Source organism: Scardinius erythrophthalmus (genome assembly GCF_964197995.2).
Source record: "Scardinius erythrophthalmus genome assembly, chromosome: 5".
In the NCBI taxonomy this organism is placed as follows: Eukaryota; Metazoa; Chordata; class Actinopteri; order Cypriniformes; family Leuciscidae; genus Scardinius; species Scardinius erythrophthalmus.
In genome coordinates, this window is record NC_138225.1 from 5,228,874 (window position 1) to 5,254,163 (window position 25,290).

General features: G+C 36.9%; 1 protein-coding gene across 7 annotated transcripts in view; it reads right to left on the reverse strand.

Annotated features, from left to right (window-relative positions):
* The window catches only part of rabl6a (RAB, member RAS oncogene family-like 6a), a 52,098-nt gene that overhangs the window by 23,684 nt on the left and 3,124 nt on the right, over nt 1–25,290 (reverse strand). For 5 of the 7 annotated variants that reach the window (XR_014030255.1, XR_014030256.1, XM_081366851.1 and 2 more), the window contains 12 exons: nt 24,816–24,950; nt 24,566–24,613; nt 24,206–24,235; nt 20,286–20,338; nt 19,539–19,630; nt 17,111–17,251; nt 14,731–14,836; nt 12,580–12,683; nt 10,556–10,923; nt 2,532–2,694; nt 1,546–1,749; nt 320–521 (listed from right to left, as the gene is read on the reverse strand). Coding sequence is in view for 5 of the 7 variants with exons in the window: in XM_081366851.1 (XP_081222977.1) it covers nt 320–521; nt 1,546–1,749; nt 2,532–2,694; nt 10,556–10,923; nt 12,580–12,683; nt 14,731–14,836; nt 17,111–17,251; nt 19,539–19,630; nt 20,286–20,338; nt 24,206–24,235; nt 24,566–24,613; nt 24,816–24,950 (1,646 nt within the window). In the remaining 2 variants the exon portion in view is untranslated. The remainder of the gene's footprint in view (nt 1–319; nt 522–1,545; nt 1,750–2,531; nt 2,695–10,555; nt 10,924–12,579; nt 12,684–14,730; nt 14,837–17,110; nt 17,252–19,538; nt 19,631–20,285; nt 20,339–24,205; nt 24,236–24,565; nt 24,614–24,815; nt 24,951–25,290) is intronic. The other 2 variants (XM_081366854.1, XM_081366855.1) reach the window with 1 other exon arrangement.

Here is a 25,290-nt window from a genome sequence, read left to right on the forward strand (position 1 = left end):
TTTTTTTTTTTTTTTAATTGAAGTACTAAAATAACTAAAACTAAATAAATTAAACGTAATAAAAAATTATATAAACACTCTGTATTTAAAACAATAAAATGACAAAAACACACATCAAAATTACTAAAACCAAATTTAAAATGAAAACAGAAAATATAAAAATAAAATCCAAAATAAAATATTACAATTATTAAAAATGTAAAATATTAAAAACTAATAGGATATCAATTATATTCAAATAACACTGATTTCAGTGTGGAATAACAGGCCATGGGTTGAAATTTCATTAATAATCAAGAACCTAGAAATGGTTCTCTACCGTCTTGATCTTGTGTACGCCAAGTTCTTCACTCTCAAAATCAGGGTCATCCATGGCAAACGACAGCATCTGCTGAGCGTCTGAGTCTGAGTGCACCTCAACAGCGCCCCCTGTCTTTAGACCTGCTGTTGTTTTCAGGCTTTGTGGTCTCTCGGCTGGTTTAGACATGGTTTGCAGATGTTTGATGGAGTTCACTGAAGATCTGAGAAAATAAATGTCAGTTTCTACAGGAAATGTCAGTCCGTCCATCCAAATCCATTCATGCATTTCATCCATCCATGTATTTCATCCATCCATCCATCCATGTATTTCATCCATCCATCCATCCATCCATGTATTTCATTCATCCATCCATGCATTTCATCCATCCATCCATCCATGTATTTCATCCATCCATCCATCCATCCATGTATTTCATCCATCCATCCATGCATTTCATCCATCCATCCATGTATTTCATCCATCCATCCATGCATTTCATCCATCCATCCATGTATTTCATCCATCAATCCATGCATTTCATCCATCCATCCATCCATGTATTTCATCCATCCATCCATCCATCCATCCATCCATCCATCCATTTCTTCCATGCATCCATCCATCCATCCATTTCATCCATCCATCCATCCATCCATCCATCCATCCATCCATCCATCCATCCATCCATCCATCCATCCATCCATCCATCCATCATCCATCCATTTCTTCCATCCATCCATTTCTTCCATCCATCCATGCATTAAATCAAACCATCCATCCATCCATCCATCCATCCATCCATCCATCCATCCAGCCATCCATCCATCCATCCATCCATCAATCCAGCCATGCATTTCATCCATCCATCCATCTTTTTTGTCCATCCAGCCATATTTTTCCTCCGTCCATCCATCTATCTTTTTCATCCCTCCATCCATGTCTATCTGTCAGTCTAGCAATCTATCTATAGAAATCACTGCCAAGGTAACATTAATTGAAAAATAATATTATCAAGAAATGAAAATTGGTTTTGCCTTCATTACGGGTGTTTTAATTAAAGTAAATTAGAGAAGTCTCTCTGCTAATGGAATAATTTCTATTTTGGAAGCTCATCAACAGTAAGGGAAATTAATTAAAACCGTACAACAAATCTTCTGGAAATTCTGGTCAGGTCTCAACATGTCTGTATCCCACTGATGTCTTTCTATTAAAAGTAAGATGCATTTCTGCATGCAGTTTTTTACCCCTTTGAGTTTGTTCCTGAGCTGATGCCTTTGTGCAGGGCAACAGAGGGTAGAGATGAATCTTCCTCCTCTTCATCACTCGTGAGTGTGACGCCCACGCTTGGGACCACCGCTTTAAGGGGAGGCTGGCTCAGCGCTCGGTCATCCGGATCTAAATCATCCTGGAAGCCGGAGACCAGAGGATTTCCCCGGCCCTCTCCATCACTGAGGAAAAGACAGGAAAACTCATCATGAGTTTAACATGCGACTACAATTATACCCAAATGCCTCTGCTCTTATTGCGATCAATGCCTCAGTCCTTATTTAATATAAATATGGTTATGTAACTTTACAATAATATTTCATTTTCCAACATTAAATAAATTAGTTAACATGAACAAAGAATCAACACTTCTACACCATTTATTAATCGTGCTAATGTTAATTTTAACATTTACTTAGTTAATGCATTGTGAACTAACAACATTATATTTTTATTAACTAACATGAACAAAGACATATAAATAATAAATATAATATATACACACACACATATATACACACACATATATATATATATATATATATATATATATATATACATATATATATATATATATATATATGTATATATATATATATGTATATATATATAATAAATGTTGTAAACAAAATATATTGCTCACTGTTCATGTTAGTTAATACATTGACTAATGTATTGTTAAAGTGTTAATATATATTTTCAATGTTTAATTTTCATTGTTTCTCAAAATTCACAAACTTTCTTCATTTCTGAAACATCACTTGTTTTTTTTTTTGCCAGCATTACCACAACCAAATTATTTTGAGATGGAACAACCATGTTGATTGAGAAAATGAAACCCTGTCCAGTATGTTAATAAGCTGCTGAAATTACAACAGTAATATTCAAACAAGCATATGGAATTATTATTATAATTATATATTTTTTTTTTAGAAAGAATAAAGGACGTGTTATGACAGCTCACCTATCACTGTCCAGAATGGGAGCTGATGTTGGAGTTTTTTTCTTCGATTTAACTGCTGTTCCACCGTCTTCCAGAAAGGTCCGGTCCAATCCAACCTCCGGTACAAACTCATCCACGCTCTGCACCTTTCCAGAGATTTTCGGGCCTTCAGAACCTGTAGTTTCTGATGAAAATAACAGACCATATTGGGTTAAAATGAACATATGCAATAATTCCAACATTTGGAACGGAAACGTGCACGAATTATGTTGCACAGTTGCAAAGAGTCAAGGCAAGTCAAGCCAGCTTTATTTCTATAGCGCTTTATACAATACAGATTGTTTCAAAGCAGCTTTACAGTGATAACAGGAAAATAATGATTCAGAATGATGCAAAAATAATTCAATTATGGAATAAAGCAGCATTGTTTAGCTGAGGACAGTTCAGTGCAGTTGTTGATTCAGTTCTGTCATACAGTGCTGTCATGGTCCAGCTCAGTTCAGTTCTCATCCAATAGTGTCAGTGCAGTCAGATCAATAATGTTGCCGAATATTGTGTGTCCCCAACCAAACAAGCCAGAGGTGACAGTGGCAAAGAACCCAAACTCCATCAGGTGACAGAAATGGAGGAAGAAACCTTGGGAGAAACCAGGATCAGTCGAGGGGACGGTTCTCCTCTGGCCAAACAAACCAACATAGGGTGTTTATGAATCCAGGCTGCATCACAAGTCAGATATTTATACCATATTTACACCTGAAACATATTTGACCATTTTAGAATTTTGGTTTGATTCTATTTTCTTGTTTATTAATATTAAGCTGCTTTGAAAAAATAAAATGTGCTACATAAATGTGACTTGACCTTTTTTAAGGGATTTATATATTTTGCATTGATGATAATCAGACCCCTTCCCCCCATAATCTCATTAAAAAAAATCTCATTCTCATTAATAGCATGCAAGAATGCATTTGCATGAATTAAAACAGAAATATATTTGACTTTTAAAGAATTACAGAATTGTCTTATGATATTATATTAAACTTGCATTATTATTTAATATATTATAATTATTCTGAATGAATTAAATTAGGTAAATCGGTCATTACACATCAAGCATCAAAAGAAAAAAAATATTGCATATCTTGCATCATCCATTTTTTCTCTCGCATTTCTCTATAGTTTTCTTCTTCAACAGCCGCTTGCACCCCCTGCTGGTGAGGTCGACTAACAGCTTTGGAGATTATCAATCGGCAATCTACTGATATTCCTGCCGTTCCCGGATGTGAAATGTTGAATTTTCTGTTGAATTTGAACCACTGAATTTGAGGAAGCGAATTTGTAAAGCGAAATAAAATGGACTGAAAATTGCCGGTCGAATATTATAGGTTGTATTTTTTAAACAGAATGAACATTTTGGAAGTGAAATCTGAAAGGTGAATATGGATTATTGAATGTTTAATAATGAAAACGTGTGTGAAATGTTTTGAATTGAATTGTTTTGATTCACAGCTTAAATATACAATCATGCTGAATTTCAGCCCATAAAAATGCAAGCCCTAAAAATACAATGCATTAAAATGCAATGCATATTTTTTCAAGTAGTGCAATTCAACAAGCTTTTTTTGTTTCAAAAACATGTCATTATTTTACTTCCATACATTTCCCCCGAAAAATCTCATTCCCATTAGTTTATTACAGTAATGAAAATACAGACACAATGATTTAATTTAAATCAGCAATACAATAAGGCAGTACAACAACTTTTTTTAAAATATAAACTTAATGAGATTTTTTGGGAAAAAATGTGCTTAATCATGATAATATTAATAAACAGTAGAATAAATAAATAAATAAATAAATAAATAAATAAATAAATAAATAAATAAATAAATAAATAAATAAATAAATAAAAAAGGCTTGAGATTCACTGAAATGCATGAAACGTATAAAGGAAATTAATATATGAATATATCTAGATTTCATGGGCATTCAGCACACTTTCAGACATATTTTAAGGCCAGATGATGGCAGCAATGAAGACACATCAAGTATTTGTACTGTCACAGATGAAGGAACTGTGCTATATAACAATACTCAGCACAATCCTGTGATTCCAGCACAAGTCTCTGAAAGTCTGTTTTTAAGCTTTTAAAGGTCCTAAAAAAAGGAAAATGTCCAGAAGAAATGTCCATCTTGAATGCTGAACTAATGATAAATTATTATTTACGATATCTTGGACCTTTCATACCAGTTTAGACATTTGTCAAATTGGATCCAGCATTCCACAGGAAAAAAAGGGCACTTTTGTGAAAATGAGCAAAAACACAAACTTAAGAGAGCAAAATATTTGCAAATGATATTTATATGGAGCCATTTGACACACTTTCTGTGTGTATATGTGTTGATGGGCCCCATCCCCCAGGATCTGCAATGCAGCAGCGGATGCACTGGTGCAGAGCCGGCGTGTGTTTGTCAGTCCAGCGCTCTCCGTAATGACTGTGCAGCGGCGGGTCCAGCGTTGCCTGATAATGTCTCATTGGTATTCAGTATATAAGGCAATGAATGTAGTCCCTGAACGACTGCCCCTCTTTAGTACAGTTCATATATTCACATTAGCAAACCTACACACACACACGCTCTCAGATCTGAAAACACACTAGGGAAATCGTGTAAGTTAAACGTTGTGAAGGTCTTTGAAGTACATAATGAATGTAAACAGACCCTTTTATACAAAGAGACTTACCGGGGATGTGCATTTTGGTCATTTTGAATAGTTTCAACTTGCATTAAATTTTATAAGTGTGTGAGGGTAAATATTCTAATCTGTAGACTAAAAAAACTTTAAAAACGACAGCATTTTGAGGCATTATAGACACACAGCTGATGTGAAGGATGTTGCAAATGGTAGGTCGCAACGTTATTCAACATTTTATTTAGTTGTGTTGACATTTATTTAGTTAAAAATGTCGATGATTAATATACTTGCATTTTATTCATTGCTGTAAATACAAAGCTAGTGTACCCAATATTGGAGTACAGTACCAGTCAAAAGTTTGGAAACATTACTATTTTTAATGTTTTTGAAAGAAGTCTCTTATGCTCATCAAGCCTGCAGTAAAAAAAAAAAAAAAAAAAACGTCTCGGTTACGTATGGTAACCCTCGTTCCCTGAGTCCAGGGAACGGAGACGCCTCGTCGGGGGAGTTCCCCTGACGAATTGGGATCACGCTAGGGAGACCAATTGTCTTCGAGTGAATTAAAACGAGCCAATGATCATTGGCATGCAAGGTTTGCATTCCGCGGCCCGCCTACCAGTGCGGGTATAAGGCGGAAACAAGCGCATACACAAACGCTTTTCGCTGAGGAGCCGAACGGTGTCCAGTCCTCCGCGAAGGTACAGCAGCATGGCGACGGGACGAGGCGTCTCCGTTCCCTGGACTCAGGGAACGAGGGTTACCATACGTAACCGAGACGTTCCCTTTCGTCAGCAGGGAACTCCGACGCCTCGTCGGGGGAGTTCCCCTGACGAATTGGGATCCCTACCAAAACGCCATGGTGCTGGCCCCTTCCAGCGCCCAGCTAAGCTACAGCCCTGCAGCAGTTTCCAGAAATTTTGCGGGAGCTAGCTAGGGAATCACATTGCTGTTCCACAAGACCCAATCAGTGGATATTGGATAACACTGGGAAAGCGTGTCCGACCCCAAGGATATAATGGGGGGGAACGCTGCGGAAGCTGAGGCAGGCTAGAGGAAGGCCCTCAATACACATATGTACTAACCACGTAGGGTAGTGAAACATATGGCAGTCCTTGAAGGTAGTCCCAGTCCGGAGGAGTAAGGAGCATACTCAACAAGGACGACAGAATGAGTCTGTCAAGGGGAAGACACGGCTGAACTGCACGTGGCAATCATGGGTCGCCGCAGGGACCACTGGAAAAACACCCAGTCTACTAGCAACTCCTTACTGAAGGTAGCAGACCTGGTGCCGGGCGGTCCGCAACGCCTGGCACCGGAGGGGGTGATGGAGGAACTCACGAGGTTAGCCGTTTGTTGGGTAACCAACGGAGCAAAAAGACGCACGTATCCGCTCACGGAATGGCGTCGCAAGCCGACACACCTATTCCCTCTAATTACTGGCCGTAGCGAGTACTCGGGAGGAAACCGGTTCCACACGTAGGCCATAAAAACCTAGCGAACGTGTTCGGTGTCGCCCAGCCCGCAGCTCTACAAATGTCTGTTAGCGAGGCGCCTTGTGCCAGAGCCCAGGAAGCGGCAACACTCCTAGTGGAGTGAGCCCGCAACCTAGGTGGGCAGGGCTCACCCTGGGACTCATAAGCCCTGGTGATAGCATCCACTAGCCAGTGGGCTAACCTCTGCTTGGAGACAGCCTTCCCCTTCTGCTGGCCTCCGTAACAAACAAAGAGCTGATCTGAGGTCCTAAAGCTTTGCGTTCTGTCTATATAAACCCGGAGGGCCCGGACAGGACAGAAAAAAGCTAGGGCTGGGTCTGCCTCCTCCTGGGGCAGCGCTTGCAGGTTCACTACCTGGTCCGCGAAGGGAGTGGTAGGAACCTTGGGCACATATCCGAGCCTGGGTCTCAATATGACCTGAGAAAGGCCAGGCCCGAACTCTAGGCACGATTCGTCGACCGAAAAAGCCTGCAGATCCCCTACCCTCCTGAAGGAAGCCAATGCTAACAGGAGCGCTGTCTTAATGGACAGGATATTAAGCTCGACTGACAGCAAAGGCTCAAAAGGAGGACTTTGAAGTGCTCTAAGCACTAAAGTTAAGTCCCAAGAGGGTACAGGGTGCAAGTTGCGAGGTGGATTTAGCCTCCTAGCACCCTTGAGGAATCTGATGACCAGGTCGTGCTTCCCCACGGACTTACCTTCAACTACATCGTGATGTGTGGCTATTGCGGCCACATACACTTTAAGGGTGGAGGGAGACAGCCTTCGCTCCAACCCTTGTTGTAGGAAGGAGAGCACGACTCTGATCGGGCAAGTTCGTGGGTTCTCCCCGTGGGAAGAACACCAGCCGACGAACAGGTTCCACTTCAGAGCATAGAGGCGCCTCGTAGAGGGGTTATTATCAATGATGGAAACAGTTGTGCTGTTTAATATATTTTTTTGGAATACTTTTTTCAGGATTCATTGATGAGTAAAACGTTAACAGCATTTATTCATAAAAACAGCATTTATTCAAAATAAAAACATTTCTAACAATATAAATCGTTACCATCACCTTTTATCAATTTAACGCATCCTTGTTGAATTAAAGTACTAATTTATTTATTTTTTTAAAAAATAGTTGTTGTTCCCAAACTTTTGAATGGTAGTGTATATTGTTACAAAAGATTTCTATTCTAAATACAGTTCTTTTTAACTTTTTATTCATCAAATAATCCTGAAAAAAGTATCTCAGGTTATAAAAAAAAATATTAAGCAGCACAACCGTTTCCAACATTGATCATAAATCAGCATATTAGAATGATTTCTGAAGGATCATAAGACACCAAAGACTGGAGTACTTGCTGATGAAAATTCAGCTTTGCATCACAAAAATAACTTACATTTTAAAATATATAAAAAAAATAGAACCATTATTTTAAATTGTAATAATATTTCATAATATTAATTTTTTTTTTAACTGCAGGCTTGATGAGCATAAGAGACTTCTTTCAAAAACATTAAAAATAGTAACGTTTCCAAACTTTTGACTGGTACTGTATATCATATCAAGTGTTTTTATTTGTGTGATGCACAGAGTTGCCCATGTAGAGCGTTTCAGATCAGACACAAACAAGGCTCTTTTTCAGTTTGGATGTTGCCTACACTCCAAAAAATATATAGGCCTACATTTGAGATTTACGCAATTACATAAAATCTTCATTGATTTGGGCATTTAAAACACACATTAGTTTAACAAACTAATCAGGGTTTTTCCTGCATAGAGAATTATGAGGCGGCCGCCTCCGTAAAATTTCGTGCCGCCTCCGGCTCTCGACAAAATTCGGACAGTCACATGGTCAGATACAGTTTTTCCACCGTGATGGTTCTGTTGCGGTTACCGGCTTGTGTCCATTCTCAACCCGTATAGTGCTGCGCGGATCGCGGATAATCCGCAGGTCGGGCGGGCCAAGTAATACAAACATTCCATTCCAATTAATCGAGGGTGGATGACCGATAAATTATAATGTTTTGAGTTTAATAAAGACACGGAACTCTCATCACGGTAAAACGAAATGAACGTGCGTCACTTTTACTTTCGTTTTCAACAACGTAACGTTAATTCTCTTCAAGGAAAACCCATCAAGGAAAATATCAAGGCTTGACAATAACGCTTGTCTGGGACACGTGTTTTTTTTTCTTTTTTTTGAAGGGAAAAGTGAGAGAGAATTGTACTACTTGTCCAACCAAACAAATACCCTGATTAAAACAATTTTTTATTTAAAAATAAAAAATATCTAGGGAATCACCGAAAATGTGAGGATGATTCTGTTTAATTTAATTTAATGTAAGTGGCGATTGATAGCCTATAGTTGATAATAATAGGCCTACCTAATGTACTGACGGTACAATGTTGCAACAATGTTGTTAAGAATGTTGTTAAGAAACAATAGCCTAGGCTACACACGACGAGAGTGCTGTTTTCCTGAATGCCATCAAGACTGAAACCGAGACTGATTTCATAACAGTTCTTTAAACAGTTAAAATTAAGTCACTTACATTTTAGACGCAATGACTGCGTTTTTGTTCTGTTTCTGCAGCGAAAATAGTTCCAAACAAAGATCACGCACCATCGCGCATCTCACAGCAACGAACACTTGAAGCATTACTGAATGATTCAGCGTTTCGAACGAATCGGTTGAGTCAAAAATTCAATGATCCATTCATAAACTGCCTCACTCCGAATAAATCAGCCGTTTGAACAAATCGTTTGAATGAATGACTCAATGACTCGCTCATTAAGACGGTCGCCTGCTGCCTCCTACTGGCGGTTTAGTTTCATAAAGTATCATTCTTTTCAATATTCCTTATTTGTATATTCAAAAATATTTAAATTAATCTCATTTAATACAGTTATAATATTTAATGTAAATTATTTAATTTGATTGGTAACAGCCTGTGTCTTATTATTTTAATTGAATATATTGATCAAATTTAAGAATTTGAAATGAAAAATGGAGCATGCATGTAATAAAATTAGGGGGGAAATGCCCTTTATATAAGGTACAAAAAAATGTAAAAACAGGAAATGTAATTTTGCCAAAGGAAGAACTTTTATTTTAAATAAAAGTTCATTTTAAATCAGCCTACTTCAGTGTGATATGTTACCATCATGCTTAACACTGAGAATTTGAATAATTGTAATGTGGTGATCAGATGCAGATAACTAAATCAAAGAATATGGGCGGTTTGCGGGTGGATTATTTATTTTTAACAGTGGATTCGGGTGACTCAAAGTGCACCAGATTAATGAATTTATCTTTAAAATGTACAAAATTTTCTTCCGGGGGGGCATGCCCCCGGACCCCCCTAGAGGTACCGAGCTACACCCACAAAAATAAATGTGGGAAACACATTAGGCTATATGATGCCCAACAAAAAATACCTTATTATTAAAATACATTATTAGGATTTTACCACCTCCGCCTCATTTTGAGCCAGGAAAAACCCTGCTAATAATTGGATCTTGCTTGAAATAGCCATAATTAAATTCAATAACTTTTAAACTGATTAAATTGAATTGTTTCCACAATTAACAGACTTATTCTGATGTGAAGCAATTTTAATAAATACATTTTGAAAATATGATTATTTGAAAGAAAAAAAAGAATGAAGAAAATAATAATAAACTATGCCATGATTAATTTGTGTGTGTGTGTGTGTGTGTTTATGTAGGAAGTAGGCGACAAGACGGCTTACAGAACAGAGCTTATCTGTGCTACAGAAAAGCCTCATTCTTCAAAGTGAGATCTTTCAGAGCCGAGACATAACTGGCAACAGACTACTAAAAACAGACTCCTCTGACGTTTTGTACTGACCTGGTGAAGTCTCTGCAGCAGACGAACCAAACAGGCGTGACATGAAGCCTCGTTTCTGGGCATGAGGAGGTGCGGGTTGGGTAGATGCCGGTACGGTTGCAGCAGGCGAAGGCTCCAGGGTTTGAGATGGTGTTTGGGGAGCATGGGCGGCTGTGATCTGGACAGGAGGGTGTGGTATAGATGGAGGCGGTGGCGGGGCGGATTGGGTCTGGAGAGGGACAGGAGCCTGTGGTGTACTGGGGCTGGAGTTACTGGGAGAGGCGGCACCGGGCAGCACCACAGGGGACTGGGACCCCGAGGACGGGCTCTGGCCATTAGAGGGCGCTGGAGATCCATAAGCTTTGCGTGCCTCCATCATCTCAAGAAATCTGCAAAAACAGCAGTGAAATTTGTAAAAATGTTGGTCAGGTGGCATTCCTGTCTTAGTGGGTGGCTCTTGGCCATAGTGGGGCTTTTGCTTTGCTTAACTCTGAACTTGTGTGACATCTCATGATGCTCTACAGCAGGGGGTTCCAAACTTTTTAATCAGCTGAACCACTTAGATTTAAAAGATTTAATAATATAATGCAAGTTAATATTTCAATAATTTATCAACACAGTAATAATAATTTCTATTATAACTATATACTATAATATTGATAACGCAACAACAATAATAATATCAATTATTATTGGCATTATTTTTGTGTCACTGTGATTATTATCTTATTATTTTAAATCTGAAATATATTACTGTTGTAAATTACAATTGTAGTGTAAAACAAAAACAATAATATTTGATAATTATGATAATTTTATTTAAGAATACATGTAACAATATTTATATTTAGTCTTAAGTTCTTTATTTTCAAACGTTCAATCTCTCCAAATTTTAACATGCCAAAACATTTATTTTGGAGGAATACTGGTGAAAACTGAACATTTCTTTGGAATTTGGGACATGGTGTATATAAAAAAAAAAAAAAAACATGAGATGGGAGGATTGCATTCTCTCACCAATGTTTTGCATTCACCTGAGAAACTTTGCGTTCGCTCGCAAGGAAAACAAACGTTTTGCGAATTGTAATGGAAATTTTACATTTAGATGTGTTCTTTTACTTTTAGGTGTGTGCAACTTGTGTTAACGTTGAATATTTATTTTTACTCATAAGCATTTAAAGAAATATAAGCATATAAGCTAAAGTACATTATTAAAGATATGTAACCAAGTTTTAGAAATGTATAAGTTAAGATAAGCTTGCAGGGACAAGATGTTCTGGGTTAGAAGACTAAGAAACAAAGTGACCTATTGTACTTCAAGTGTGAAAAGTATGTGCGCAGCTTTGATAGAAATAGAGATAAGCAAAATGTGAAACCAGGAAAACTTTTGCAGATGTGATATTGTTCTGTCTAGATAGAATTTATGTTAGAAGAGGTCTTGAACAGAGATGTTTCCTTTTAAGGTAAACCAAGGCGATCTTTTGAGACAGACCAGGATGTGTTAAGGGTATATAAGCTGGGCAAAAAGGAGAAGTCAGGGCCCTTCCATATCAGACTCTGACTGATGTGTGAACAGCCTTTCTTGCAAGAAATAAAGATCTTTATAACTTTTGAAATTTCCAGCTGTCTTCCAATTATTATTTAAAGTTGTGAAAGTAATTTCCACGACAGAGTGAACGCAAAATTTCTCGGGGGAACTCAAAACATTTGCGAGAGAACACAAATATATTCCCTCCCATCTCCTATATTTTCCCCCCACCATGTCCACTTAGGGGCACCATACGTATCTGTTCACTAAATTATGTTACAAATAATGTGAATGTGTAAAGTTAACCAAGCACGCAGTGAGTTACCAAATGCGTGTGAACTACAGTAGTCGACATTTGAAGTGGATTAAAACCTTTCATCAAAGTTCTACATATATTTTGAACAATACCCGTTCTTGTCTTAGGACAACTTTGATGCACTTTTTTGATCCACTTCAAATGTTGACTACTGTATATATACATGCACAGTGTCTGTGTGTGCCAGAGGTTCACACTCACATGTCATAGTTCTGGTCCTCCGTCTCCTGCTGAACACTGAGTTCTTCTAGCATGGCATCGATGTCAAGCTGATTTGTCTCCAGTTGTCGTAACAGAGTCTCCCTCTGCAAACACAAAAACACCAAATCAAACACACTGTAATCTCTCAGGACATCAACAGTGACCTCATTTTGACTCAAGTAAGCACTGTCCTGCTTTATTATTTCTAAATTAGGAGGAGGACTGGAAATGAAAGGGTAGAGAGAAGCACAAACTGAAATGCACAAACCAATAACCGGTTTCTGACCGAACTGATACTTGGGGTTAAAAGTTTGTTCAAAGTCACGGAAGTTAGAAGTGGCCTTTAAACTATGACTGAAAAAGATAGCAAGGAGAGGAAAACAGATCTAGGTACAGTACTGAAAGTTTAATGAGTTTGACACGGACTAATTTGGAGCAGCGGGATTTGCATCACCTTTACAGCAACCAGTTGTTCAACTGTCAGCAATATTCGCAGATAATAAAGACTTGTGTATAACAGGGGAAGGTCAACAGTGTCCATCAGACAAAAGAATTACAAACAGACTTAAGTAACCAGAGCAGGAACCAGAAGCCCATGAAACCAATCCATATACAGAATCTGATACAACGTTTATGAATTATTGTGGTTGCATCTGTAATATGATGTTGCATATCTCTTGAGTTTTATTATCAATATGCTGAGCTGGATAATTGAACAGAAGTTAATTTATCTAACAAGATCAATAAAATACATTAAACTGAAACCAGTCCGCCAACCTACTTACTGTGGAGTAACCTTAGGAAGAGAGGCTGACACATAAGACACAGCGGCCGCCATTGATCCCCAGGGTAATTTCTACATTACTAATTAATTAATGCCATTCAGCCAGTCTCAAGAGACATATAACAACTTTAAAGGGGATCTATAATGGCTTTTTACAAAGTCTTTCTTTTGTTTTTGGGCTGTACTAAAACAGGTTTTCATGCTTTAATGATCAAAAAACACATTATTTTCCCCCTATTCTCAACTGTTGCAGCTCCTCTCTTCCCAGTCTGTCAGTAACACTCTGTTTAGCTCCAGTCTCGATGAAGCCCCTCCTTCTGAAAAGCACAATGTGCTCTGATTGGTCAGCTTGGACCAGTGTGTTGTGTTGGCCAACTGCTCAGAGCGTGTTTGAGAAATGTGCAATAGAGAAGGTCCTACTAAAGGGTTCCCACAACTTTTGACCAATTCAGTTCCATGACTTTTTTAAATATCAGTGTTGTTACTGTTAACTAAAACTATAATTATTAAAAATAATTGTTTTCAGTAATTGAAAGCGAGCTGAAATAAGATAAAATAAAATATTAATATTATTTATTAGATGAACACCCCTTGAACTGAAATGAAATAAGTTTCAGTTGAAGTACTAAAATTAAGGTACTGAAGTACTAAAACTAAAATAAAAATAAAACGAAACTTATAATAAAATGAAAACTGAAAATATAAATGTCAAAATTAGTTCAAATAAATAATATATTAAGAAAATGAAAGTCATTAAAATCCCTTGAATTGATTAAATCATAAAAAAAACATTTGACTAATTTCTACTGAAATACCCAAATGTAAAAAATAAATATTTAAAATGGAAAATTCCACTATAGAATTGCCTGATTTTCCCAGGTTTCCTGTGAATCATAAATATGGCCATGTGCATTCAAGTGATTTTGCTCAGAATCAAATTCATGAATTGAGCAATTTCATATTTCTCTCATTTTCACTTCCTGACAAAGACAGATTTATAGGAGGCCAAAACTGGGCTTATGCCTGGATGCTGTACATCCTTGCATGTTTACACAATAGCACCTTTAGCATACTATTTTCAATGCACTATGATTTAGCACACACTTATTTTTTGCTTGCATACTTTTTAGAATAGATGCAAATGAGGACGCAGCCCTGAAAACTACAGAAGATCTGTTAGAGCGGGAAGGCAGATCTCCAGGATCAGCATCAAGAGCCCTTGCCGTAATCCACACTTTTATATCACCAAAACATATGGATGAACTCAAATCCCCATGTAAGATATGTGAAGATTCCACTTGAAATGACGTTAAAACCATCTAAACGTTGACCTGAGCGCAAACATGACTTTGAGAGTTTCCTCTGACCTGCAGCTGCAGGAATGGGATGTTGAAGAAGCGATGGAGGTATTTGAGACCAAAGCCGTTTTTCATGGAAGACTCGGCATAGTGGATGTAGGAGGAGCCCGGAGGTCTAAAATGAAAAAGGATTATGGGATTAGGGAAAAGTTGGCTGATAAGTGACACATACATTATTCATAAGAGCTTTGATTTGCATTGTATAGTTGGAGACACTTTTAACTTTAAAATAATAATAAAAAAACTGTTGTCAGTATGTAAGTTTTTATGTAGGTTAAAAGGCATAAAAGACATATATTCACAGTCTTTAATGCAGCACTTAAAAATAAAAGGAATTGTTAAATTTTCATTTGAATACATTTTAAAAGATTAATTAAATTGTTCATGTTTTATGCCTTTATTTGATTACAACTGTTTTGATAACTTTTTATTAAATTGTTAAAGTTTTATGAATTCGATTCATTTTGACATTTGATTTAATTAAACCCCAGGGCCCGTATTCATAAAGATTCTAAGAATACTCTCAAAAAACTCTTAATTTAGCTTAAAAACTTTTACGTAGGAGTCTTAGCTTAAGAGCAATTCGGAACTGATCTGAGAGCAACTCTGAGTAAGGAAAAGACAAAAACTTTTATCTTAGTAAGAAGGCGGGGTTGACCCCGTTGCTATGTATGACACAATCTTTTGAAGACTGTGATTGGTTGGTTGTCCAAGAAGGGGAAAAAAGTGATTTTAAGTATAGGGTCTATTCTAAGCCTTCACTTTGAAATTACATGCGTCATTTTTCCTATTTGACCGTTCTCACACACACACATTGTATATATAAATCCTTATTTTATTAACCATGCTGTTGATTTCCTATAAGGTATTTGCTTGGCTTAGAATGAAAAAAATTGTTCCACTCTTTCCAATTACACTGATTGTTGGCATGTCTATTTAAATGGTGGTTTGAATGTTGGTTTTAATGTATCAAACATGGAATTTTCCCAGTTGCCAAATATCGTAATGTAGTGATTACTTTCATTTCGGGCGCTATGGCATTTCTGCGCTGTGTTGGAGATATTAGTGTGTCTCTAAAAAGATCTGTCACAAACATGATCCCTGCATGATCTACTGTAATTTAAAGCGTCTTATTAACTCACTGTCATCCATTGTCTGCAACACATTTCTTCTCCTTCTTCGTCTTTCTGCCATTTTCTCCTCTGCTAAAGAAACTCTTAAGCCTCTTAAAAGTCCTCGTCCGTGCTCCTAACAATTTTGACCTTAAGACCTCTTTTAAGGGTTAAGATGCTTTCTGAATTACTTTTTTCTTTGCTAGGATTTTTTCTTTAAATTTAAGAGTAAACGCCCACATTTCTAAGAATTTTCTTAGAATTTTGTCACTAGGAGCTACTCTTTGCATTAAGATTCTTTATGAATACGGGCCCAGGTCTTCAACCTTGCTCCTGGGAACCCACTGTCCAGCAAAGTTCACGACTCTGACAGTGTATTATGGGTAGCTGAGTGACTGAAAGATTGATAGCTGAAACATGTATTATATAGGGTTCTACTTTAAGCATGGAGTTGGACTAAGAGGGTCTGTAAGCCCCAGAATAAAATTCTTCTCTAACTTCTTCTCTAAAAAATATAAGATTATTTAATATTCCCAAAATTTTCTTTAGAATGTTCTTGAAACAGCATTTAAGAAGTATTAATATTCCTGGAAAGAATATATAAAAAAAAACTGCGCTGAGTGATTAACTCCCGCCAAGCTTAAAAAAAAAAAAAAAGTCTGAGCCCTTTTGTCATCTACAGTAATCTATGCAGGGCAAAAAGATGGGTTATGAGGTGTTTTTCATTCAGCAATACCAGCCTTTCAATCAAATAACACCAAAGCCTGTAAAATAAGATGATGTTCTTAAGAAAATATTTGAGAACTTAATTTTTCAAGAATTGCACTTTGGAACATTCTTACAAATTTCTTAGCATTATATCTTAAGACCCCTGGTTTTGAGGGTTACAGTCACCATGAAATCAAAATTGATAATTCTTTTTTTATGGAACATTGCAAGAAATTATTAGAAATGATTTATCCATGCACATCATTATTTTCTGATTAAGTTAGCATTCCCCAGATGACCGATTGCACCTTTAATCAAAATAACTTCCCCTCCCTCATGCAGTGACATCTCTTCTCTTTTCTAAAGACGAGGATAGGACAACCTGTCACTCACATGAGATCTACCAATAGCAAACAACAACCATCCGATCAATCCCAATGGACAAAATGAAGTCCCGCCCTACAGTTTTTCTTGTTTAAGAATCCGTTTCACTCGGATATACGACACAATAGGAAACAAAAGACTATCACAACTTCCGTTTCATGCCGACTTTAATCTTATCTGCTCACCTGTTCAGACTGTTGATAAAATCTCTGATGTCATCGGGTAAGATGACCCTGTGCTCGCCCATGTCCCGCTGGTTACCCAGGACACACACTGGGACGTGTGTTGGCACTTTTGGTAACTCCTTAAGGATGTAGTTGAACGTCCTGCAGTAAAGACAGAGTCTGTGATTCATACATTGATGTGATTTTGCACAATTTTATACATCATAATCTAAAAATGTGAGTTTTAACATAAAGCACGGTTTAAGATATTTTTGAACCGATTCATCAAATACTCTTATTTACATTATTGGCCACCACTCCCAGACTTCATACCACCCACATATATATTGGGGGAAAAAAGCATAGTGAAATGCCAGGATCTTATTAGCAAGCAGCATGGAAAAGCAAAGCAATAAATACATCATATTGTGTGTTCATCTTTACCGGCCTCACAGCAGCATAAATACCAAGCTGAAAAATAATCAAGGTTATTCGACTGTTTACCTGGCAAGAGATTCGGATTAAACATGGACCAAGAAGCTTAAGAAAAATCAAGATGATCACAACCGACATTCATTTAGTGAGCTGTATTTTATATATATATATATATATATATATATATATATATATATATATATATATATATATATATATATATATATATATATATATATATATATATATATATATATATATAGTAACATATATTTAAATACATTTTTAATATATAATATATAATAAATTTTAACACTATTATTATTTGAAAATGTGGACAATAGTCACAATAAAGAAAGTGCTCTTTCCAATCAACACAAGAATGAACAATTATCTCAACAACTCAATTAGTAATTCCAATCACGCATATTTGAAGACTTGTGTATGCATTGCAGGCATATTTGAAGAACCAAATCAGACAGCGAGGAATCAGATGTTTAATATGTTAGATCTTGTTATGCAATCCACAAAGAATGGGGCACTGATTAAATGTTGGTCTAAACACCAAAAAAGCACCTGCTGGTCACAACATTCCCAATGGTTTAAGCAAAAATTTCAGCCCTATCAATAAAGCAGAGCCCATAGGTTTGCAAACAACAGGGCACCTGTGATGGTTAGGGTTGGGTATCGTTTCATTTTTAGCGATTCCGATTCCGATTCTGCTTATCGAATCCGGTTCTTATCGATTCTTGTTTCCGATTCCAATATTTTTTGGAGGGAGAAAAAAAAGGGCAAATACTTGAAGAAAAAATATTTCTACCTTTTATTCTTGCCAATTTTAAGCAATAACCAATAAAATGGCTAAAGTGAAAGGAGTCTCTTCATATAAAGGTGTTGATTAGCCTACATTATTACTCCAGCAGTGTGGCAAAAAAAATCGACTGTTTTTTTTTTCCCATTTAATTATTTATTGAATTAGACTTGAGAGATTCGGTCAAAAATGGCGAATCATTCATTCACTAAACAAGTATTTATGAGACACTGAATTAATAGTGTTTGAATTAATTATTCAAACTATTTAAAAAAATAGACTATTAGACTAATGATTTTAAGCCACATAGATTCCTGAATTAGGGACCGTTCACATATGGAAAAGCACGGCCGCGCCGCTTTCTCCTTCTTTCCACAAGCGCTTGCGCTCCCGTGGCGTCTGTCATTGCTATGCAACCCAACCATTCACTAGCTACTAGATATATTTATGGAGATGAGAAATAAAAACCCGCCCTGTTCAGATATGATCAGCTGTTCAGCCGAGCGTTTGATATTACAGAAAGGTTGGTTGGTTTTTGTCACTTGACCTGCGCACCACTTGCGCCATTCTGAAAAGTTGAGATTTTCATCTCGATGAGGCATAGGCGCGCGCGCCTGCAAAAACGAGTGCCACGCACCGTATGCTCGTCGCGCCCACGGCCCATGACGCTTCTATTATGAACGTGCTTGCCGCGCGCCTACATTTGAAATAACGGATAGTCAGGAATCGATAAGAGGAATCGAAATGCGTGCGTCTTATCGAATACCCGGTTTTTGGGAATTTGTTACCGGTTCTAAAATGGAACCGGTTCTCGATACCCAACCCTAGTGATGGTGTGCTTGGGTCAAAATGTAAAGACCCATTGTCAGAATGCAAGGCAGATCCAATGAGCAGAGAGATAAACAGAGTCAGAACCTTTAAGAGACACTGAGCTGCAGGTATTGGTTTCATTGCATTCTTTGTTCCTGACAGTGGCCTCGACTCTACTGTGAAAGAGACGCTCAATGACCCGCTGCAACCCAACGCCCAAGTTCCTCCACCTGATCCTGACCACCGATAGCTGTCAGACCAAAAAGAGGGACGGCAGGGACGGGAACGGAGTGGTGGAGGGACAGGAGAGGGTGATGGAGAATGAATGTGGGGTTTGGAGAGAGTGAATGTGGAATGTGGGGAAAAAAACGGAAGGAATGGCAGATTCCTTACCACTGTTTGGTGATGTCAAACATCATGATCACGCCATTACAGTTCTTATAAACATCCAGGAACTCTGCGTCGAGGGCCATCTCGGATTCAGACTGCACAGAGAACAAAACATCTCTGAGATTACCATGTTGTTTCCAGCTGACTGAACATTAAAATTATCTTTGCAAATAGCTCACAGATTCCATCATGAGATATTGGAAGATGTCAAATGATTAATTAGTAAATTAAATGTATTACTCAATACATTTCTAATTCAGTCAAAACAAAACATTGAAGTATTAATCACATGGTAATTGTCAAGCAGACTTACAAAACAGTTTAAAAGTTTGCATATTTTTAAAAAAGACATTCAGCAAGAAAACACTAAATTGACAGTAAAACATTTACAATGATACAAATGATTTCTATTTCAAATAAAAGCAGTTCTTTTGAACTAAGCAGCACAACTGTTTAAAAATTGATAAGAAATGTTTCTTGAGCAGCAAATCATCATATTAGAATGATTTCTGAAGGATCATGTGACACTGAAGACTGGAGTAATGATGCTGAAAATGCAGCTTTGATCACAGGAATAAATTCCATTTTAACATATATTCAATTACAATAGAATCAATTAAAACTGTAATAATAGTTCATAATATTACTGTTTTATTGTATTTTTGATCAAATAAATATAGCCTTGGTGAGCAGAAAAGACTATCAACCCCAAACTTTTTAACGGTTGTTTAACAAAACAGCAGTGAATACCTCCTGAGGTTCGTTTTCCAATTTCAGATTCTCCCCGCGTCTTTTCCCTTTCCCTGCAGTAGTTGGAGAAACACAGTTATTACAATTAGTGTGGCTGCACTTCAGGAACTGTGAGTCTGAGATTCGAGAAGAGAAATATTCATCAAGAACCCACCAAAGCAGACAAACTAAAATGATGGTGTCCTCTAATGCAAGTTGCTCTGAATCTTTACATGCTTTAACAAGACTCCTGGAACCCTGACTATCTTACCTAGTCAGTCACAGCAATTCAAAAGTATAGTATTACTCAGAAAAACAATGGGATGTTATTTGAATTTTCATTGATGTATTTGGCAGATGCTTTTATCCAAAGCGACCTGCATTGCATTCAAAGTATACATTTTATCAGTCCATGCATTCCCGGGGAATCAAACCAATGACCTTGGCGTTGCTACTGTCAGGCTCTACTGATGACACATTACTCAAACACACTACGAGAAAAAAAATATGTTTTTTCAAAGGTTCTTTAAACATAGTAACAGTTTAGAACAATTTCATGCTTTATAAAAAAAAAAAAAAAAAAAAAAAAAAAAAAACTTTTACGCTAAAAAACCTTTCTTTGTGTTAGAGTTTAGGGTTCTTTATTCTCGCCTTTTTTTATTTATTTTTATCTGTAACTGTCAAAGAATCCATTCAAAGCCATCTCATTATTGATTTTCTGAAGCTCAACTACCCAAGACAGTCAACACACTGTCAATGAGTACTTGATATCCTTCTTAAAATGTCTATACATTTTAACTTTCAAATTGTAACTGGTTTCCTACCAATCATGTATTTTTTTTCTCTTTTCATTTTTTAACAGAACATGTACAGTATGTGCTGTTTATATAAACTTCAATAAACATATTGCATTTTGACGTATTACATTTGAAAACATCTAAAATACATTTTAATATTAGAGTTTTATATTAGATCTTTTTTATCTGATGATTTAGTAGAAAGCCTCACCCCTCCTTCCCAGAAACCACTTTATTCACATTAACCCCAGTGACACATTATTCAATAGCTTATTTCAATATTTACACATATATAAATTGAAAAGGGCAAAAGCATATTGAAAATAATTAGAGCAGACCTGGATCAACAGCAGCAGCTCCTTGTGCAAATATTTTCATGGTAACCATAGTTTGCTCCTGTAGTTAATATAGATATTGTTACTGCTATAAACCCTCATAAACTCAGATGGGATCTCTTTCCAGCAGTGTAAATCTTTTCCCAATTTTTATGTATTTTTTTGATGACAGTTATAACTAATTTTTAACAATACTTATAATACGGTATTTTTATTAAACTATGGTTACCATGGTAAAAGGTTGTAATAATTCACAAAGAGCCAGATTTACTAAACAGGGCAAATTAGCGTGAGAGCGCAATCCCATAAAAGCGCAGATGTGAGTGGAAAGTTTTGCTCGTGATCTACTGACGAGACACAAATTAAAGAACACAGACGCAGCCGGATCATTTCCATAATGATCAACGCAATCTACCAAGAGCAGCGCAAATTAGTCAACACCATTGCTGAGTATTTTCTCCTTAAACCTGCAGTGAAAAATAGAGTCTCAAAAACGTGGTTTGAAATCGCTGGTGTTTCTTACATCACAAACTACCTTGTAACCAATCAGATCAACATGTGGGCGGGCTTTAGCATATCATTAACTGCTGCGAAGCAGGGGAGTCTCAAGAGAAGCCAGGTTATCCCGGTATATTTTTCTGCTGATATGCAACACATTATTATCTGTGTGATAACATAGTCAAGCAAAAGGCTAATCATATTAATTACCGTAATGTGTCCGATGTTGTAGAGAGCGATACATAAAAGTTTAAAACGCATTACTATTCTGATACATCGACTTGTAGACAAGCCTGTATGAGTGAGTGGAGGCGGGGCTAAATGAAGTAAGGGTGTAGAGTTACATTCAATCTATTTTAATGCAAAAATAAATTTTTCTCACAGGAAAAAAGTTTTAAATATGCCATTTTGATGATCAAAGGTGAGTTTTAAAAGATAAAATTGTTGACTACGTGGAGACTTTACGTCTGAATTTTACGTCTGAATTTTGCGTCTGAAAGGGAAACTCCTATAAATGCATATTCAATAAGGTCAGCCGCAAAAATAACCCTCTCCACGCCTTTTCAGCGCTCATTTTTCACTGCGTGTCTTTAGTAAATCCGGACAGTAGCTTTTTAACACCAAAAGATGGTTTGCGCTGGTGCAAGCTGTTAGTAAATCTGGCCCTACGAGGGGAAATAGAAAACTCTGGAATACTGTATCTGAAAGTAATATTGTTGTTCAACCACAATTTAAACCACAAGCTGAAAAATCTATTGAATTTCCACTTCATGCAATTTTAAAAGAGGGCTGTTTGCAATAATGATACTAATATTTACACCTAATATTCAGCAATATAATCAATTTGAATGCACTGAAACTATAGATGAGAACTGAACTGGACGATGACTTCACTGTTTTTCTGCAGCGCTGCTTATATCTGAATAGAACTAATTTAAAGGTCCCGTTCTATGCCCCTTTTCACAAGATGTAAAATAAGTCTCTGATGTCCCCAGAGTGTGTATGTGAAGTTTGAGCTCAAAATACCCAACAGATCATTTTTTACAGCATGTTTAAATTGACATTTTTTGGGGCTCAGAAAAACGAGCCGTTTCAGTGTGTCCCCTTTAAATGCAAATGAGGTGCTGCTGGACGACACAGGGGGCGGAGCTTCATGAGCTCGTGCTCAGTCTGTCAGGACAAATTCATCTCACGGAATGATGATAATATCAGAAACTCTCAGTAACGGTGTTCATTTCGAGTCGGACAATAATGCCTACAGAGTCAGAGTGCTGTATAGAGATGAAACAGGTATGGTTTAGTAGTTTAATTACGGTTATTATAACGTATTTGTCATCTGCTTGTATTATTTATTAATAGCCTACAAGTCTGCTGTCTGAATGATGATCAAACATGTACTGATGAGTATAATAAAGTTTATTGTACATCACACAAAAGATGAAGCGTCAGTTTTACTTCAGAAAATCACCGTAAGAGCTGAGTAAACACAGTAGCCTAAAGTTATAAGAAGTGCGCAAATAGCCAGTAGAGTTGAGGGAGCATTCCTGTGGGCGGAGGTTAGTCAAGAAACGGTTCTGGTGATGTCACCAATGCAGGATGTAGAGGGATGTAGTCCAATCGAGCCGTTTTTTGTAGTCAACTTCTGTTGAATAAAATATCTCGCTTGGCATTGAACTTTGAGCTTTATAATTTTACAGATATTATTTATGCTCTAACAGCAACATTACACACTAACTAAAGTTTGAAACATGGAATCGCATGCAACGGGACCTTTAATATTTGATTAACTTTACAATTATTGGACTGAACTCTGAATCAAGACTGAACTGACTTCAGCTGAACAATGACACTACTGTTTTTTTAGAGCTGCTTTACAGTAGAATCAAATTCTGTTTCCATAACTGATCATTATTTTCCCGTTTATCACTGTAAAGCTGCCTTGAAACAATCTGTATTGTATAAAGCGCTATAGAAAAAAAGGTTACAAGACTTGACATTGTAGAAGATCATTTTAACAATAATTTTAAAAAGCTGTAAACGTATTACATATGAATACAAAATGCAAGCTATTAAAAAAAAAAAAAACATAAAATGCCCCCTATTAAAATAAATGTAGTCTGAGAAAAAGTGGTCATCTGATTTTAATGCAAGTACATTAAAATCTAGAGTCTAAGAACAGCACAGACTACTGAAGGCAATGTCTATTCTGGGCACAGTTTTATAAAGAAGAGATGTGAAGACCACAGCACACACACACACACAAACACACACACAATGTTTAATGTTTAACTACTTGACTACTAGATCTCACCTACACCTTCTGGAAGAGGAAGCTTTTGTCCTTTAAGTATTTGCAGACCACAAAAATATAAGTAAAATACAACATTACTTCCTTTACCTTCAAAGATAGCTGAAAACATACTAAAATAGCAATTTCATTAGGTTTGCACTTATGAGTGCTAATATCTGCTGTGTGAGAAAAACAATTCAGCTGACTTAATTTTACACACATTCATTTTAATGATTTGATTGAAATCATTTTCAAAGCGTTTGCACTGGAAATGAAAATTTTGCTTCAAAAGTCTCACTGCTAAACTGAATAGCTGTATAACATGAATAACTTAAGCTCAGTTCTACATCACTCGTTCCAGGGTGTTTTCTAAACACTCACCTTTGTCTACCACATCCCAGACCTCAACTTTCACCACATCATCTGTCGCTGTGAATAAAAGCAAACACAAAACACAGTCAGAAATGTAAAGTCAAGGAATATAGTAAACAGCTTCTGATACTTAACTAAAGTTGACCTATGACCTTTCTGATAGGGTAGTCTACTTAAATTATTTTTGGTCTTAGAAAATAAACCACTTCCCTTCATAAAAGACCACATAATCAGTGTGAACGTAGCCATTGATACTCACTTTTGTAGTTCCAGTGAATGCTGGTGACCTGGATCTCCTGCGTGGGAATGTACTCTTCTAGGAACTTTTTCCCTTGAAGTCGGTGCCAAAGTGCACTTTTACCGGTGTTCCTGTCCCCACGGATGACTATTTTCACTGAGAGAAACAAGGAGATAAGGAACCCCAAATGAAACAGTCCAAGTTTCAAATGAACTACAACAGGGCACTGACTGTACATGGAAAGATCTGAACCAAGACAAACCTTTCACACTTACTATGTGCTAGATTTGTACTGATACAGCACATATCTACCAAAATACCCTTTTCACAGCTGAAATGCTTGGTATCTTGGGATATCTGTGTGTCTAAAAAAAGATACCTCTACCAAGGAGAAGCGACTGGAAAAATAGGCCAGTAGGTGGGTGATCGTGTATCATTCATGCATTTTTTATTAACACAGAGCTGCGGAAACAGCACAACGAGAATTTAAAGCGAG